At 41.0% G+C, this 16,873-nt stretch overlaps 1 protein-coding gene across 3 annotated transcripts in view; it reads left to right on the top strand.

Moving 5' to 3' along the window:
• Positions 1–16,873, top strand: part of ADAMTS12 (ADAM metallopeptidase with thrombospondin type 1 motif 12) — a 374,077-nt gene that overhangs the window by 293,652 nt on the left and 63,552 nt on the right. For all 3 annotated transcript variants that reach the window (XM_019013727.4, XM_055367552.2, XM_063700811.1), the window contains 2 exons: positions 7,631–7,757; positions 14,897–15,107. In XM_019013727.4, the coding sequence (XP_018869272.4) occupies positions 7,631–7,757; positions 14,897–15,107 (338 nt within the window). The remainder of the gene's footprint in view (positions 1–7,630; positions 7,758–14,896; positions 15,108–16,873) is intronic.

The following is a 16,873-nucleotide window of genomic DNA, read 5'->3' as shown; positions in this document are numbered from 1 at the left end:
GAAAAACTGACAAGACAATAGTCTAAACTGAGCTCACTGGTATGAGAGCCAGCCTATTTTCCACAGTTTACTGCTCAGAGGTAAAGGGCACTCTCAGAGAACACCAGTGACAGCTTTGTCTCCAAGCCAGTATCTGTTCTTCTCTCCCCTCAGCGGCATTTGCTTTTACTTCTGCCTTACCATGGGGAGTGACGCTCTGACTTTAGGGGAATTTAGGACTGACTACTCCTCAGGAAACTTGGAAAAGAATTACTGTGCATTACGGAAGGCTTAATGAAAGTAATTTATCTGAGTCACCCATCAAAAGATCACCAATGAAAGTTCAGCCAATAGATTATCTGTGAAGAAACATCTGCAGAAATGGCTTGACACAGATATTCGTCTCCACAGGAAGCTTCAGGACTCCTTATAAGAAAATATTTGGGCAAAAGCTCAGGATCACTTTTAGAGAGATGCAAAAGCCACCTTTTTGCCTCATTGCAGCCTTAGTACTGCAGAGTTCTGTCAGTCATAATAGCGTCTAACCAAAATTTCCTGTGTCCTGGAATGGCCCTACTGCTGGAAAATAGCTCCTCACTTCTGAACGTGACCTTTGCCATTTTTGTGCTCAGTGATCTTGATTCTGCGTTTTAAGGCCTGTAGGTACAACAGTGGCCTACACAAAAGAGAGAACACTTCTCCTGCCCTACCCTGGGCTTCTCCTTTTCCTTTATCTCCTGGGTAAATTCTCTCTGGAGTTAAGTCATTGTCCCTTTGTTCAAAAAATGTCATGTGCTGGTAGGAAAAGCAAATATTGAAAACTGCAAAGACCATGCCTGCAAAGTTCCTGGAGATTGTTTGACTGTTCTAAACTGAATTATAAACTAGATCACATTCATTGGAAATAAATTAGTATGGAGCAGATACTTCTGTTTACTGAAACTAGTTCCTACAGGATTTATCCAATAGTATTCCTACTGAAGCTCAGTGTAACCATGCTTGAGATAACGTCCACATATCCTTGGTAAAGCATGAGATTCATAAATAGAAGCACCTATTCCGCTATAACCCTGATTTGTGACCATATACTGATATTTAGAAAGCAGAATACGCTTCTTTGGAAACTCAGAGTCAGATACTTATTCAACATTTTCAAAGTGCACTCATCTTGGTGCTAATCCATCTGACTTTGTCCACCATAATGATCAGGTAGGGTCAACCAAGTTCAGATATTGATCTGTCATAATGTAGGACTTCATAAAGATAATAGGAGGACGAATTCAGATGATTTCAATGGAATTAAATTATTGGAATTGAGAGATGGATACTCTAGAATGAGGATCATGTCATTTACTAAATGCATAAATATATAAAATAAACTACTAGTAATATACAGTGGAGGTCTGATAACCTTTCTGTTGTAGTTCACTAATGAAGAAATGAGAATCCTTAATCAGAGTGGCTAATCTAATGGTCTGTTATTTAGCCAGCCTTCCTAGTTCCATTTTTTACCCTGTGCGGCCAGTGGAGATTTATCCTGCCCTTATTTCAAGGCCTTAGTTTTGTTCTTTAATAATGCGGTTGCCTGGAATATCTCAGTTGGTTTCTGTGGAGCTTTGCCTTGCTCGGTGTGCTCTGTGGAATGCTGACTGCCTGCTTTTCTTGTTAACCCATGAGAGCTGTGAGGCATTGTAGGCCTCTGATTTTCTTTAAGTGAATGAGGTCCCTGACTTGGACACAGAAAGGGAGTCATAATCAGGCAGGAATACTTCTTGTTTGTGGTGAATTTTGAAAATATCTCCTTCATAGGGCAGAATCTTTTTCTACCTAAGATTATTAAACATTCTTTAAGCACCTTATTTAAGCATTTCTTATATAAATTCTTATGTTACCCGTAATCATGACAGTCAACTTATGAACTTATGTAACAGTTCATTGGCATTTCAGGGAGAGAAAAAGTAGTGGCTTGGAGTTTTACTGATGTGAGAGGTATAGGTTTCAACAAATGATGATAGTAAAATAATATCTTATTATCTAATATACATTCAATATTTGTGGTTATTGAAGTCAATGTCAATGTTCTTTTGAGCTAGGAAATAAAAATGAATTGTGTAACAAGGGTCTAGTTGTTTGTAGGAAGGAGTTTACATCACAGAAGTATGAAAACTACGGCTTCATTGAATTGGATGAGTTGAGTTCGCTTTATTCCCTAGCCTCGGAGTGTGAAGCCAACCCTGATCTTATGAGGTGCAGGAAGCAGAGTTTTAGAGGGAGTTAATATTCACTATTGGATGAGTGGGTTACAAAGAGGCTTTGGATTCAGTTTACAAAACTTTTCTCAAGGTCCTACTATGTGCATTCAGCACAGTACCAGGACTTAGGGTACATCGTGGGCATATGAGGATGCATACATCATTTTGTCCTCACAACAACCCTATACTATAATCTTTTGCCATCCTGAAGATGAGGACAAGGAAATTGAGGCTTGAGAAGGTTAGCAGGATTGTCCAAGATTACTCAGTAAGTAAATGTTAAAAGCAGGATTCAAAACCAGTTCCAGTTTTGATGGTGCTGTCGATGTTGTGATTGTTGATCACACACTCACTCTTAAATGTGTTTGAGCTTCTATAGTCTTGAGACCCAAGCTGTCCTTGACAGAGCCTTCATTATGAAGGGTAGATCTGAACTCATAGAGCATGAAAACAGGTGAAGAAACCAAGAGAGCCAGAAAGAAAAAAGGTAAATATTTAGTGGGAACCTAAAGTGAAAGTTGGCTAAGAATGGACTCATTGACAAGAGAGACGGAAGGATAAACAATTCCCACACTTCTCTTCTTCTTGTGAAGTTAATGTTTGCTACTTATTTAGGGGAATAGTAAGTGACAAGCTCTTTATTGAGTCACAGAATTATTATCATTTTCTCTTATTAAAATCAATGTTATGTCTAATTTGGGGAGGATTGTAATTTATGTGCTAATGTGCAATTTAACTTGTACTGGTATCATTCTCACTTAAATGGTTATTTTAAAAAAGAGACCTTACCAGTATTTTAAAGATTGAGTATACAATGCCTTGAAACTTTCACATGCTGTAATTAAATGTTCACTGTCTTAAGTATCTAATCTTAAGTTTATACATAACAGGAAATACTATAGTTTTAACCATAAGTCATTACAATAAGCTATGTCTTCACTTGTTTTATCTAAGTCTTTCAGTTGTCTAAACTGAATTTTTGAATCAAATTTAATTAACCATAACAAACTCCCTTGATTTTACAATCTGGATATTGAATTGAGAATATGATGAGCTATGTCATTTTCTTTTAGACGTAAGGAACATTGCTTGTTCCTTATATCGAGGCATAATTTTCATTCAAGATGAGTACTCCTGTTTAGAGTACAGGAAGACAGTTCTTTTAAAGGCACTTAGTTGACCTTTCATTGCTAGTATCCAATGAGATTTACTAAGTACTGCCGCATGGCAACGTTCTGGTTGCTACGTGGGGAAAGGCATTCAGAATCATCTGGAAATAACATTTTGAATTTAGTTCTCATATATTTTGGAATGCAACTGATTTCTACTTTGTGTCTTTTGAAGTAAGTGCTTCCAGATAAACAGTTAACTTAGTGCTGTGGCAACATATTGATTGATTGGCATCCTTAATTAGCTGGAATTTCTTTTGGGACTATATTTAGTATAGAAGAGAAAGGGAAAAAATAGCAAGCCAAATAAAAAGCCAATATCATTTATCTTTCTTTAATTTCCAGGGAAATATCAAGGTCACATAGACTTAGCTGAATGTGTTGTATTTCCTGCATTTGCAGTGTCACATAATGATAACTGCTCTTAAAAGGGTGACTGATTTGAACCCCCTCCACAAGAGATATTACAATATCCTATGTCAAAGAAAGATTTTATTTCAGCAATCGATTTTCAGAGTTAATGAGTGTATCACTGAAGATGAATTCTTTAGGATTTTTACTGCAAAGGAGAAATCACCAGTTAGGGACCCAGCAGGGAACAGCTGGAACAGTCAAGCTGACGACCTTGCCTACTTTCAAAGGTATGGGTAGGGTTTAGGGAAATTAAGAAAGGTAATTTACTGCCTCTGCCCATTAACAGTGAAGGGTCAGGGGAATAAGGCTACCATCCGTAGGCCTAAAGAATTAAGGGGGAGGAGCAGTTAAACAAAGAGATAGTGCCTCCATTTCCCAAATCTCATGGGAAGCCACAGCAATCCACAGGATGACCTTCTTGAGGTTTAGGGCAGGGAAGAGAAGGGGGCACAGTGGATCTGGAGGGAAAACAGAAGAACTGTAGCACAAGAGAAAAGAACATGAAAAATCAATAAAATCAATCATGGTTGGACTATAGCAAGCCAAGCTCAATTGCAGCTCTGGGTCTTGACTGGAGGAAAGAAGAAAGCTCACATTTATTGAGTGTTCTTTCCATTACTCCTGGTATATAATAAAGCACCCTTAAATTAGTGTAGTAAAACATCCACCCCTTTGTTATGCCACAGATCCTGTGGGTCAGAAATTGAGACAGGACACATTGGGTATGCTGTGCCTCTGTTCCACTGTGTTTGGCACTTTGGCTAGGAAGACTCAAATGCCTGGGGGCTAGAACCATCTGAATGCTGTTTTATTCATGTGAGTGGCACCTGAGCCGGTTGATCCAAGGGCTAGGTTCATCTGGGGCTGACTGTTGACCTACATGTGGCCTTTCCAAGGGCGCTGAGTTTCCCCACTGTGGTAGCTGGAGTGTCCCGAGATTGAGACACAGATGCAGCAGATGAAGTTGCTTGGCCTTTTCTAATCTGGCCTCTGAAGTCAAACAGCATCACTTCTGCATTTAGTTCAAGGCCAGGGGAATTAGACTCTGTGTCTCAGTGAGGGATGACAAGGTCATGTTGTAGAAGAGCACGCTGAATGGGAGAATATTGTTGCAGCCACCTTTGGAAAATATGAGCTGCCATATGCACACTCACGAAGGCAATATGAACTAATATCATTTTGAAACATTCTGACAATCGTTTCAACAAACCATTTTCTAGGTTAACCATAAAACTATATTAACCAGATCCTTTCGTTATCCAAGGTTTCCAATGATTAAACTTTGTCTTCCTTTTATGGAGTATCACTTTTAAAATGTAAGAGATGCTTCCAGGATAAACTAGCTGAGCTTCCTGCCCTCCAACAGTATGAATATCTGTTTTCATTTTCCTACAGACTAAACCCAGTGATGTGTAGAAGGAAAAGTAGGGACTAGAATTCAGGATGCTTGGATTCTATTTGTTTTCTTTTCTTTTTTTTTATTTAACCAGGAATAGATAAGAAATGAATTGATAAATTAAATTTTACCAAATGAACACACAAGCATCAGACTTGAGAAAGAAGCCCTTGGCTATCCTATAATGTCAGGGGGTCGACCTACTGGGTTGGGGCCCTCATTGGAAGATTGGGCTTAGCTTGGTACCTGGCACATACAAGGGCTGTAGCATATAAGAATGCAGTTGCCGAGAGAAGAGTAATGGTCACCAGGACCATTAATGTCAGTGGAGAAACTCTGACACATAGTTATCCCTTTTCCTTTTGCCCTTGATGACATCTGCCTGGCCTATCCATTCATCTCCCAGCTGGTGCAGTGGATTGACCCATGCCATGTTATTAACTTTCCGAAGGGGATTTTATGTAAGGTTTTGTGCCCTTCTGGAGACAGGGACACTAAGCACACTTACCTTTGCTATTCGTGCACAGATACAAGCCTTTTCGGAATGTTTCCAACCTGTTACAGTCATCTGACAGTCCTTTTCATGTTTTGACATCAAGAATTTGCCAAACCACCCAAGCTTTAATGAAACTTCTAAGCAGCTAAACTTTTTCCCCCACTCTCCAATGGCAGATGCATGTCAGCTTCTCTGATGTCAACGATCCGAGTCTCTATTCCACCGACATCTGTTAGCTGAGAAAGCCTGAGTGGTTGAAAGTTTACTTGTCTCTTGAAAACAGAATTTTCTCAAAAAAAAATTGTTCTTTTTTAAAGGATTTACTTACTGTTTTGCAACTCCCTCTGACACTTTTTTAAGTGACAAGATGCCATCTGGCATCAGGGGGATTTGGCTGAAGCGAGTCCATGCTGAGGCAGCGCGAGGTGGTGGGTAGTAGGACAGCAGGTTCCAGGTCAGTCCTGCCAGCTGTGTGACTGCGGGAAAGCCCCTCAGTGTCCTTGGCTGTAAAGAGAGGAGGTGACCAGCTCGTTGGATTGCTCGGGGCCTTTCCAATTCTGGAGTTCTGTACACCAGTGAGCCCACACAAGGTCTAGACATCCTGAGAGCTCAGGGTGCCAGCCTTTGTACAGATTGTTTTGCCTTTCAGGGTTCTTAGTCTTTAGTATTCTTACCCAGTGTTTCACATGTCACATGTGAGCACTAGCCCTTTCAAGGGAGATGCTGAGTTGCTTCTTCACTGCCCCTTCACTTCAGTCCATGACAGTCTGGCCACTCCTCTACGTTCCCTTGCTAATGATGTCCTAGTTATCAAAGGCAGTGGTCCTTTCCCTTTCTCAACCTTTGTGAATTCACTGTGCCTCAGTTTCTTCACCTGTCAGATAATGATAATGACGGTGCTGATCTCATTGGGTTGTTGAGAGGTTTGGGTTATTATACATCATAATAGATAACAGGTAATACATTATTGATATAAATACACATAGTTTAGAACAGTGCCTGGGACAAGGCTTCATTTGCCTATAGACCCTGTGTGAGTCCCTTACTTACATTAACTACCTGGTCTCTGAAGGCAGCAGGATTATCAATCCTTGCTATCAAATCCCTGTATTTTAAAAAGCATAACATCTCAAACTTCACAACATTATTTTAAATTGTATTTCAGTCTTTCAGAATTTACTGATCTCAACTAATATAAAGATATCTGTCTCCTCTATCCTTTAATTAAGCTAATAATGCAGCAATTGCCTCATAACACCTGGTGATGGTATCTACTTTCATTAGTAGTAGCAGTAGTATTTTGGAGACAGAGTCTCACTCTGTCACCCAGGCTGGAGTGCAGTGGCACGATCTCAGCTCACGGCAACCTTCGCCTCCTGGGTTCAAGGGATTCTCCTGCCTCAGCCTCCCAAGTAGCTGAGACGACAGGAGCCCACCAACACACCCAGCTAATTTTTGTATTTTTAGTAGAGATGGGGTTTCACCATTTTGGCCAGGCTGATCTCGAACTTCTGACCTCAAGTGATCCACCTGCCTCTGCCTCCCAAAGTGCTGGGATTACAGGTGTGAGCCACTGCGCCCAACCTACTTTCATTATTTAAATCTCATTTGGTTTTCCACCTGGCATGTGTGTGTTAGTCTTGTCTCCATGGCTGGACTGTAATCTATGGAACAGACTTTACCTCCTACCTCTATGATCTACAGTTTTTCCTAGGCAAGCTCTCCTCCTCCTCTTGCCAGCTGCAGCATCAGGGTGAATTGTAAGAGGTCCCTATTCTTCATCCCTCCTTTAAAACCAAGTAACTTTTGAACAACTTTCCCATCAGCCGTCAGCATGATCGTTGACATGGTCAGGTACCTCACCTGACCATGAGCATGTGGGCTCAGGATTCAATACGTGTGAATCTTTCTGTCTGACCCCCAGGTATCCGCCGCCAAACTGCCCATTGCATAAAGAAGGGCCGCGGGATGGTGAAAGCTACATTCTGTGACCCAGAAACACAGCCCAATGGGAGACAGAAGAAGTGCCATGAAAAGGCTTGTCCACCCAGGTAACCATCGCTAACAGCTGGAGCTCTGTGTGTCTGCCTACAGTGATGTCTGACTCAAGAGTGACCTAGTGCTTGCTGATAAAGAAATATTGTGTGGTTTTGTTATTTGGATAAATACAAGAACGCGGTTAGAGTTTTCTGTGGCTATGCTGTTGGAGCCTGTGGCAAGCTGTGAGGACATATTCTCCCAAGAGCAGTATTTTCACAAGGTGATGTGTTCTGTGTTTAATTATTTGGCAAGACTAACTGCCAAAGCATTGGTGAAGAGAATGCTAAGTGGATCACCCAAAAGTAGTTTTACTATAGAGTTGTCTTTTCCAAGGGCTTTACCAGTGCAACGCCAGCCTTCAGACAAAAGGTTGGCACCTTCCAATCACAGTGCCCACTTGTACTTCAGGCTGTCCAGAAGAGGGGGCTCAGAGAGCAGGTTTTCCCAATCTTGACATTACTGGCATGTGGGGCTGGCTGACTCTTTGTTGTGGGGGGCTGCCCGTGAATTGCAGGAGGCTTAGCAGCATTGCTGGCCTGTGTTTACTTAGATGCTAGTAGAACTCCCTCCCTCTCAATCCAGGCTATGACAACTAAAAATGTCTGCAGACATTGACAGATTTCCACTACGGGGTAAAATCATCCTCAGTTGACAGCCACTGTTATAGAGATATTCAGCAATATTCGGGGTGTTGCTAATCACATTGGTTCAAGAGATTGGGATCCTAGAAGGTAGTTGGGATGTTATTATGCCAGGCTTATGTTTTAAAAAAAGAGAGAGAAAAAAAAGAAAGGAAAAAGAAAAAGGAGGAAGAAGGAGAAGAAGAAAAGAGGGAGGGAAAAAGGGAGAGGAAAGAGGAAGAAAGGAAGGAATATTGGTTGATTTCCAGAAAGTGTCTTCATTCTCTGGCAACCTTAAACAGGGATGTATTTATGTTGCAGAGTCCATCAAGCATTCATCCCAGTTCTAAGCAGACACACTATGAGGCATTTAAACAAGGGGGAGACTCAAATCAAACAGGTGACAGGGTGGATTCTAAAGAAGAGCTAGAATGTGATAAATATCCAAGAACTAGGTTAGAAAGAAGAGTCAGGACAAGACAGTTGAAAAAGTGATGTCAGTCTCTTAGCAGTCCAAACAGGCAGGACCCAGAGGCCAGGGTATTCTCAGCTCAGAGAGAGAGGTTTATTTTCTCTTCTGTTCTGTGGCTTTTTCTAGGTAGGAGCTGGACCCCACCACTATTGAAGCAGGACAGAAATGTGTCATTGCCTCGCCGTGCGGTAGCTCCTTCCTGTGGTTCTTTTGCCAGGAAGAACTAGAAATGACAAGGGAAGATAAGGCTAGCACTAGGTCTTACATGAAATTGCAGTTATGTTACTTTCTCAGGGAAGAATGAGGCAGGGAAGACAGCCTTTCTTAGAGCTAGTCCATTGCCTACTACTCCACAGAGTTCATGAACTGTGAGATTTTTGACTGCTGAGAATGTTAATTAGGCACAATATAATACATACAGGTGTAATTTCTGAAAATGCACTCTCAAGTAGGATATAATAAGCTAAGTAGAACTGCATGAAACATTCAGATATGATGAAGACCGGATAATTTACAAAGAAAAAGAGGTTTAATGGACTCACAGTTATATGTGGTTAGGGAGGCCTCACAATCGTGGCAGAAGGGGAAAGGCATGTCTTATGTGGCTACAGACAAGAGAGAATGAGAGCCAAGTGAAAGGGTTTTGCCCTAATAAAGCCATCAAATCTCATGAGACTTACTCACTAGCATGAGAACAGTATGGGGCAATCCGCCCCCGTGATTCAATTATCTCCCACCAGGTCCCTCCCACAACACGTGGGAATTATGGGAGCTACAATTCAAGCTGAGATTTGAGTGGGGACACAGCCAAGCCATATCAATGGCCAATTTACAAAAGTCCTTTTTATTTATGATTGCATTTTAGCTTCTACAAATATTTATGAAATAGTCATAAGACAGGGTATGGGTATTACTCTGAGCTGGTATATGAGGACATAAAGGTTCAGAGAAATTTGATGCCATACCCTAGGGGAAATGGCTGCAGAGAAAACTAGCACTTCTTTTTTTAAATTTTACTTTAAGTTCTGGGATACATGTGCAGAATGTGCAGGATGTTCCATAGATATACATGTGCCATGGTGGTTTGCTGCACCTATCAACCCATCATCTAGGTTTTAAGCCCCGCTTGCATTAGGTATTTGTCCTAATGCTCTCCCACCCCTTGCCCCCCAACTCCCTACAGGCCCCAGTGTGTGATGTTCCCCTCCCTGTGTCCATGTGTTCTCATTGTTCAACTCCCACTTATGAGTCAGAACATGACATGGTATTTGGTTTTCTGTTCCTGTTGTTAAAAACTAGCACTTTTTAAGAATGCACTATTTTCCAAGCTGTTTCCACATAACCATATCATTTAAGCTTGTAAGCAACCCTAATTTGTAGATACATTTATGCTCATTATACAAATGAAGACTCTAAAGCTTTCACCAAAATTTTCCTAGGTCACTTAGCTACAAATTGTAGAGTCGGGATTTGAACCCAGATCTGTTTGCTGTGCTGCCTCTGTATGTGCTGCTACACCATGCTGCTGCCTAGGATCTCAGGATAAGCAGGTTTCAGTACTAGAACCAGAATCCCCTACATTTAAACTTTTTCTCTCACATTAAAACACAATAAAAATGTTATGAATGCTTGACTCCAAAACTAAGTCATGCCTCCAGGTCCAAGCAATTCTCCTGCCCCAGCCTCGTGGGTAGCTGGGATTACAGGTGCACACCACCACATCTGGCTAATTTTTGTATTTTTACTAGAGATTAGGTTTCACCATGTTGGCCAGGCTGGTCTCAAACTCCTGACCTCAAGTGATCCACCCGCCTTAGCCTCCCCAAGTGCTGGGATTACAGGCATGAGCCCACGTGCCTGGCGATTTGTTTTTTTAAAAATAAATAAATAAATAATAAACTAATATTATTTGTTTTTGCAAGCTTAGTTCACTAGTTTCCTTGTATATGAATTTCAAGATGCAATATCTTCTTCTGTCACCGAATTTCCATGGTCTCTAAAAAGTTCATACCCATCTCTGGGAGCTGTCATTTCCTTTCCCAAAAAATTTCCTGTGCAAGGTTTAATCTTATTTATTTCTGGATCATTTTTCTTCAGTAATGTCTTGTTTTTACAACCAATTTCAACATTCTGTGTTCTTCCCCAAAGGAGTATTTGAGAGAGATTTTTTTAAGAGTTAATAAAAACTTTTGCTTATCTAAACATAAAAAAATATATATTACATTGCCAATGGCTTTCAGGATGAAAGCCTTGTAGAGCATCTTCCAGGAGAGAGTAGGCTGTCAAGAAAGAAATTCTTTGAAAATTTAATATATCTGACTCCAGAAAGAGGTTATTTGAATCCCTTCTCCCTACTGATTTCTCTCTGAATTTTGGTTTTCAGCAAAGCAAAGCTCTGCTAGGCCACAGCTGTGATAGTGCCTAGCATATCCAAAGTACTCAATAAACCTCTGACAGTGATTTTTTTAAACTCTGGCGGCTACATGTAGGTTTCAGTCCACAAAATAATGGCATATGACTTAAATCAAGGTTTCTCAACCTCAACGCTATTGCTGCTTTGGGCTGGATAGTTTGTTTTGTTTTGTTTTGTTTTTTGTTTTTTGGTTTTTGGTTTTTTCGTTTGTTTGTTTTGAGATGGAGTTTCGCTCTTGTTGCCCGGGCTGGAGTGCAATGGCGCAATCTTGGCTCACCGCAACCTCCGCCTCCCAGGTTCAAGCGATCCTCCTATCTCAGCCTCCCAAGTAGCTGGGATTACAAACATGTGCCACCACGCCCAGCTAATTTTTGTATTTTTTTTTTTTTAGTAGAGATGGGGTTTCTCCATTTTGGTCAGGCTGGTCTCGAACTCCCGACCTCAGGTGATCCGCCCACCTCAGCCTCCCAAAGTGCTGGGATTACAGGCGTGAGCCACCGCACCCGGCTTACTGGGCTGGATAGTTTTTTGTTGTGGGAAGCTGTCTAGTGCCAATGTAGGAGGTTTAGCTGTATCCCTGGACTCTATCCACTAGATGCCAATAGAAACTCACCCCCCCCTTCCCTGTCACCACTGATTTGTGACGACGAAAAATGTCTTCAGACATTCCCAAATGTCCCCTGGGGAGGGAAGCTGCAGAAATCTCTGCTGATTGAGACCTTCTGATCTAAATGAAAGGAATAAGATCATTGAGACTGGGAAAAGCCCATGAAAGAGGGAAAAGGACTGAGCATGGTGTGTGTAGGGGACAAGAAAGCTAGGGAAAATGAGGCTGGAGGAATGGGATATAATGAGAATATGGAGACAATGTGTACACAGAGCCAGGAGGTAAGAGAGCTTATACTGTAGTCATGGTTTTGTCAGAATTTGAAATGTTTAGTTGAATCGGATTTTGGAATGTAAATTCTATTAGGAAAAATATTAGTACAAAGAAAGATGATAATTATAAAATTTGATTTCTTAAAGGAAATTACTATTCTCAGCAAGGGTTTAACAAATTCAGTTTTGGACTTTCATTTATCTGAGTAATGAAGGTTAGAAAGAGTGACGTGTCCTGGTTTGTTGGCGATCAGCGCTGTTGGAACATATACTGATAGGGGAATCAGTAGAAGCTACTGATAAAAGAAGGGTTCTTTTAAAAATAAAAGAGAGGTTCAAAGGCTCTCTAACCCATCCCTTTTACTTGATCTCAGAGAGGACTCGTATCCAAACTACAGTAAACTTTTACAGAATTCTGGAACAACTACAGGCTCTTCAAAGATCTCAAACATAGGCACACACATACACACACACACACACACACACACACACACACTTAGACATTTAGATAAAACATAAAATCTCCATAAATATAAAAACAGTATTTTAGAAATCTCCAACAAGAGGTGGGATTATGGCAAACACCCAAAAGAATGAGATGGGCAGCAGAGAACAACTGGACCATGGCTCCTGAGCCCTGGACCTGGAAGACCTTTACAGGAAAAAAAAAAAAAAAAGGAAGAAGAAGATGGTTTTCACTTTAATCTTGTGAGACTAAGACTAAGCTGTTTTAGTCCATTTTGTGTGGCTGTACCAGAATACCACAGACTGGGTAATTTATAAAGAACAAATTTATTTCGTGGCCAGGTATGGTGGCTCACTCTGTAATCCCAGCACTTTGCGAGGCCGAGGCAGAAGGATCACTTGAGCACAGGAGTTCGAGACTAGCCTGGGTGACAAAGCAAGACCCTTTCTCTATAAAAATAAAAAATAAATTTCTTTTAAAAATAAACATTTCTCACAGTTCTGGAGATTGGATGGCCAAGATTGGAGGTTCATTTGATCTGGCGGGGGTCTTCTTGCTGCATCCTCATAAGGCTGAAGGAGGAAGGGCAACAGAGGACAAACGTTCACGTCCTCATACAGAAGAGTGAGAGGGAGTAAACCACTCCCAAATCCTTTTTCAAGTGGCCTTAATCCATTCATGATGGTAAAGCCCTCACGATCTAAACACCTCCCATCAGATCCCACCTCCCAACACTGTTATTTTGAGGATTAAGTTTCTAACACATATGTTTTGGGGAACACATTCAGACTATAGCAAAATCACAGGCAATATGTCCCCTAAGGGACTGTAGAGAAAACTCCAAGAAGAGAAAACAAGAACGTCTATTAGCACTTTGCAGTGATACAGCTGAAAGCCCTGTAGCAAGTACTTAGATAAATTAGGCTTTCAATCAACTCAGATTAAGACCTTTTCAGAATGGCATTTTATATATTCCCTTGGCCTGCCCTCCTTTAGAAAAGTCAGAGGTAGGACAAAGTAATTAGATTAATACAGTGGGGCACTTATTTGGTTTCACATCATACTGTTCCAATATTATTAGCTCTTTATCCACTGATGTTAAACACCAAAGAATAAATAAGTAATCTCAATTACTTATTAAATGAAGAATATGATTGAATTGAGGAATTGCTTTCTTCTGATATTTTTAACTTGAGATTAAAAGTGTCACAATCAAAAGAAATTCTACATAAATAAATATAATATTTAGTAAACAAAAATAAAAGTAAAAAGTTTTATCTTCAAAATTACCAAAATTCAGTGCTGTCTCAAGTCAGGAGGCTTTCCTGAAGTCAGGAATGAAGGACTTCCCCCAGTGTACTATTTTCCCATGAAAAATAGAAGTGTCCCACTTGTTACTATATGAAGGGATGGACAAGCAGGCTGTACATAGGAAAAATAATGGACCCAAACCACACTGGGTGAAGACACTCATTCTGTCTTCGGTGCTGGGGAAGATTTGCACAATAATGGAGAAGATGGACAAAAGATGGCTCCCTGCCATTTCCAAAAGCTACTTCTATGTAACCAGTGGGCCCACATCCTAGATTATTGAGTAAAAAATGATTTTATTTAAGTTTATTCTTTTTCTACTCATTTCTTATCAAAGGGACCAGTGAGAATATTAACAAGTAGACTGAAGGAGATAGGGAAAAAAATAAAGGCAATATCCCTGATTGATCGCCTCCTAAATAATTTAAAAATTTATGTTTAAGTAGCTACTTTACATTCAATTAAGAGCCAGGAGACCTAGAGTCTAATTGGACTCTTTTATTCAATAGCATGGTCAAAATAACAATAAATCATAACAAATGCTTGAGTTCTTGTTATATGTCAGGCTCTGTACTATGCACTTTACATGAATTGGTCTTTCATTTCATGCACAACGCAACACTCATATAAAGAAAACATATTTTCACACCCATTGAATAATGAGAAAACGAGGCTTAAACTTGCTTAAAGTTGCACAGCAGAACCCTGGACCTCAGTTTTCTTCCTGAAAAGAGAGGGCATGCATATATTTTTTTTTCTCATTCAAAAACATGCGTATTTAGCAACTGCTTATGCCAGGCGCCCTGCAGAGCTACGGAGCTATGATTGAAGACACGGTGGCCCTGTCTGCAGCACGCCCCCTAGTGGGTTGGCGTGTCTCCATGGCCCTCCCAGCCCTGTGATCTGCATTTCTGCCCCTGCTTTCTCAGTGGTTGAATGGAACATATGCGTAAGTTGGCGATCTCTCACATATCCATGTTTGCCTGCAGGTGGTGGGCAGGGGAGTGGGAAGCATGCTCGGCGACATGCGGGCCCCACGGGGAGAAGAAGCGAACCGTGCTGTGCATCCAGACCATGGGCTCTGACGAGCAGGCTCTCCCGCCCACAGACTGCCAGCACCTGCTGAAGCCCAAGACCCTCCTTTCCTGCAACAGAGACATCCTGTGCCCCTCGGACTGGACAGTGGGCAACTGGAGTGAGGTGAGCTCAGGGCTCGGAGGGGAAACTGGCATTATTCAAGCTTCATCAGCCCCTGCCTTCCTTCTCATTATCCAATCCAAAGGGACCCTAGGTAAAATTGCAAAATAGCCAGTGTTCATCACCCGTGGCCTGTCTCCTGCCTTTCCTGTGTCCACTGCTTATTTTCCATTCATAGGGGATCTTGCTCCCACTTGCTCAGTGGTCAGCTTACTATCTGACAGGGGTGAGGTAGACCCCCCACTCCCAGTACAGGATCACAACGACTAGTTAATAAATCATCAGAAGCTTGGCCAGGACCATTGTTAAACCACTGGTAGCAGATAAGGGACCTCCCACACACCCCAAAAGTGGCTTATAAAACATTGACTGCACATCACTGTAGTTAACCCAAACCAAAAGAGTGTCGCTTGACACTAAGAAAAATCCCCTCAAATTATCCATCTATTCACCATGTGTCAAGTCCAAACCAGACCAAGGTTTATAACATCTATTATCAGACACATAAGTTCAGATAAATGTTGCATTTTCCCAAAATTAATTTGATCTAATTATCTGACTATATTTGGAAATCAGTAAGCTGGAAGGTAATGAAAAGCTCTCTCAGGCTTTAATTTTCTTTGGGTCACTTTGGAATCTGGTTTCATCAGGCATTGTCATGTTCCCAGTTATTAGTGGGAGGCCCCAAAGTCTCCAAGGGCCTCAGCTCTGCTTCTCTGTGTGCAGTTCAGTGAACAACCTAAGGAATAACTAGAAAATACATGTTTTTAAAAAATTAACAGGCCAGAGTTTAGAGATGGATGCTGACTTTATCTTACGAGCTTCCTTGAGAAGCCGTATGCTTCCATGATAATGCTACCACTGGCCAGGCACCTGTAATCCCAGCACTTTAGGAGGCCGAGGCAGGAGGATCACTTGAGCTTAGGAGTTTGAGACCAGCCCAAGCAACATCTTGAAACCCCATCTCTATGAAAAATACAATTAGCCAGTCATGGTGGCACATGCCTGTAGTCCCAGCTACTTGGGTGGCTGAGGCAGGAGGATCGCTTGAGACTGGGAGATCGAGGCTGTAATGAGCTGATATCATGCCACTGTACTCCAGCCTAGGTGAGAAAGTGAGACCCTGTCTCAAAATAGTAATAATAACAATAATGCCACCATTGCTCAGGATATTTTAGGAACTCCTGTGAGGACTCAGGAGAAAATGGAGAATATCTGATTCAGGAGAATGCCACAGAAAGTCAATTAGAATGGGGCCTGGTGGATAAATGAATAATGTGATCAAAATCTTTGTGTTTAAAAAATATTTGACGATAAATATGTGACAGATTGCTTTTCACCTGCTCTGAAAGAAAAATTCTAAAATTTGTGTAAGCAAAGATACCATCTCTGAAGATACCTATTTGAAAGCAAAACACTCATTTAAATACAGCAGCTTTGATGAAACCTTATTTCCAAGACTCCCTTTTATAAGCTTATGTCACAGTTTAGGTTTATTTACCTTCTGAATCTGTACAGGAGGTTCTCTTGGGCATCTAGGTGAAATTTAAAAAAAAAAAGAAACAGAAAGTATGGTCCCTAGATGGTAACAACTTCCATCCAGTGGGAGAGATAGGATCCAGAAAAGAAAAAGAAAAAAGGAAAGGAAGGATAAAGATATGCATGCAAAGAAATATACCTACATACAAATATGGGTGTATTACTGATTCACGCACAGATATATGTACACACATCAGTGATAAGCCATACATTCTTTTTGCTATTCCTGG

This window comes from Gorilla gorilla, chromosome 19 (genome assembly GCF_029281585.2).
Source record: "Gorilla gorilla gorilla isolate KB3781 chromosome 19, NHGRI_mGorGor1-v2.1_pri, whole genome shotgun sequence".
In the NCBI taxonomy this organism is placed as follows: domain Eukaryota; kingdom Metazoa; phylum Chordata; class Mammalia; order Primates; family Hominidae; genus Gorilla; species Gorilla gorilla.
This window is presented reverse-complemented; position numbering and strand designations above follow the sequence as displayed.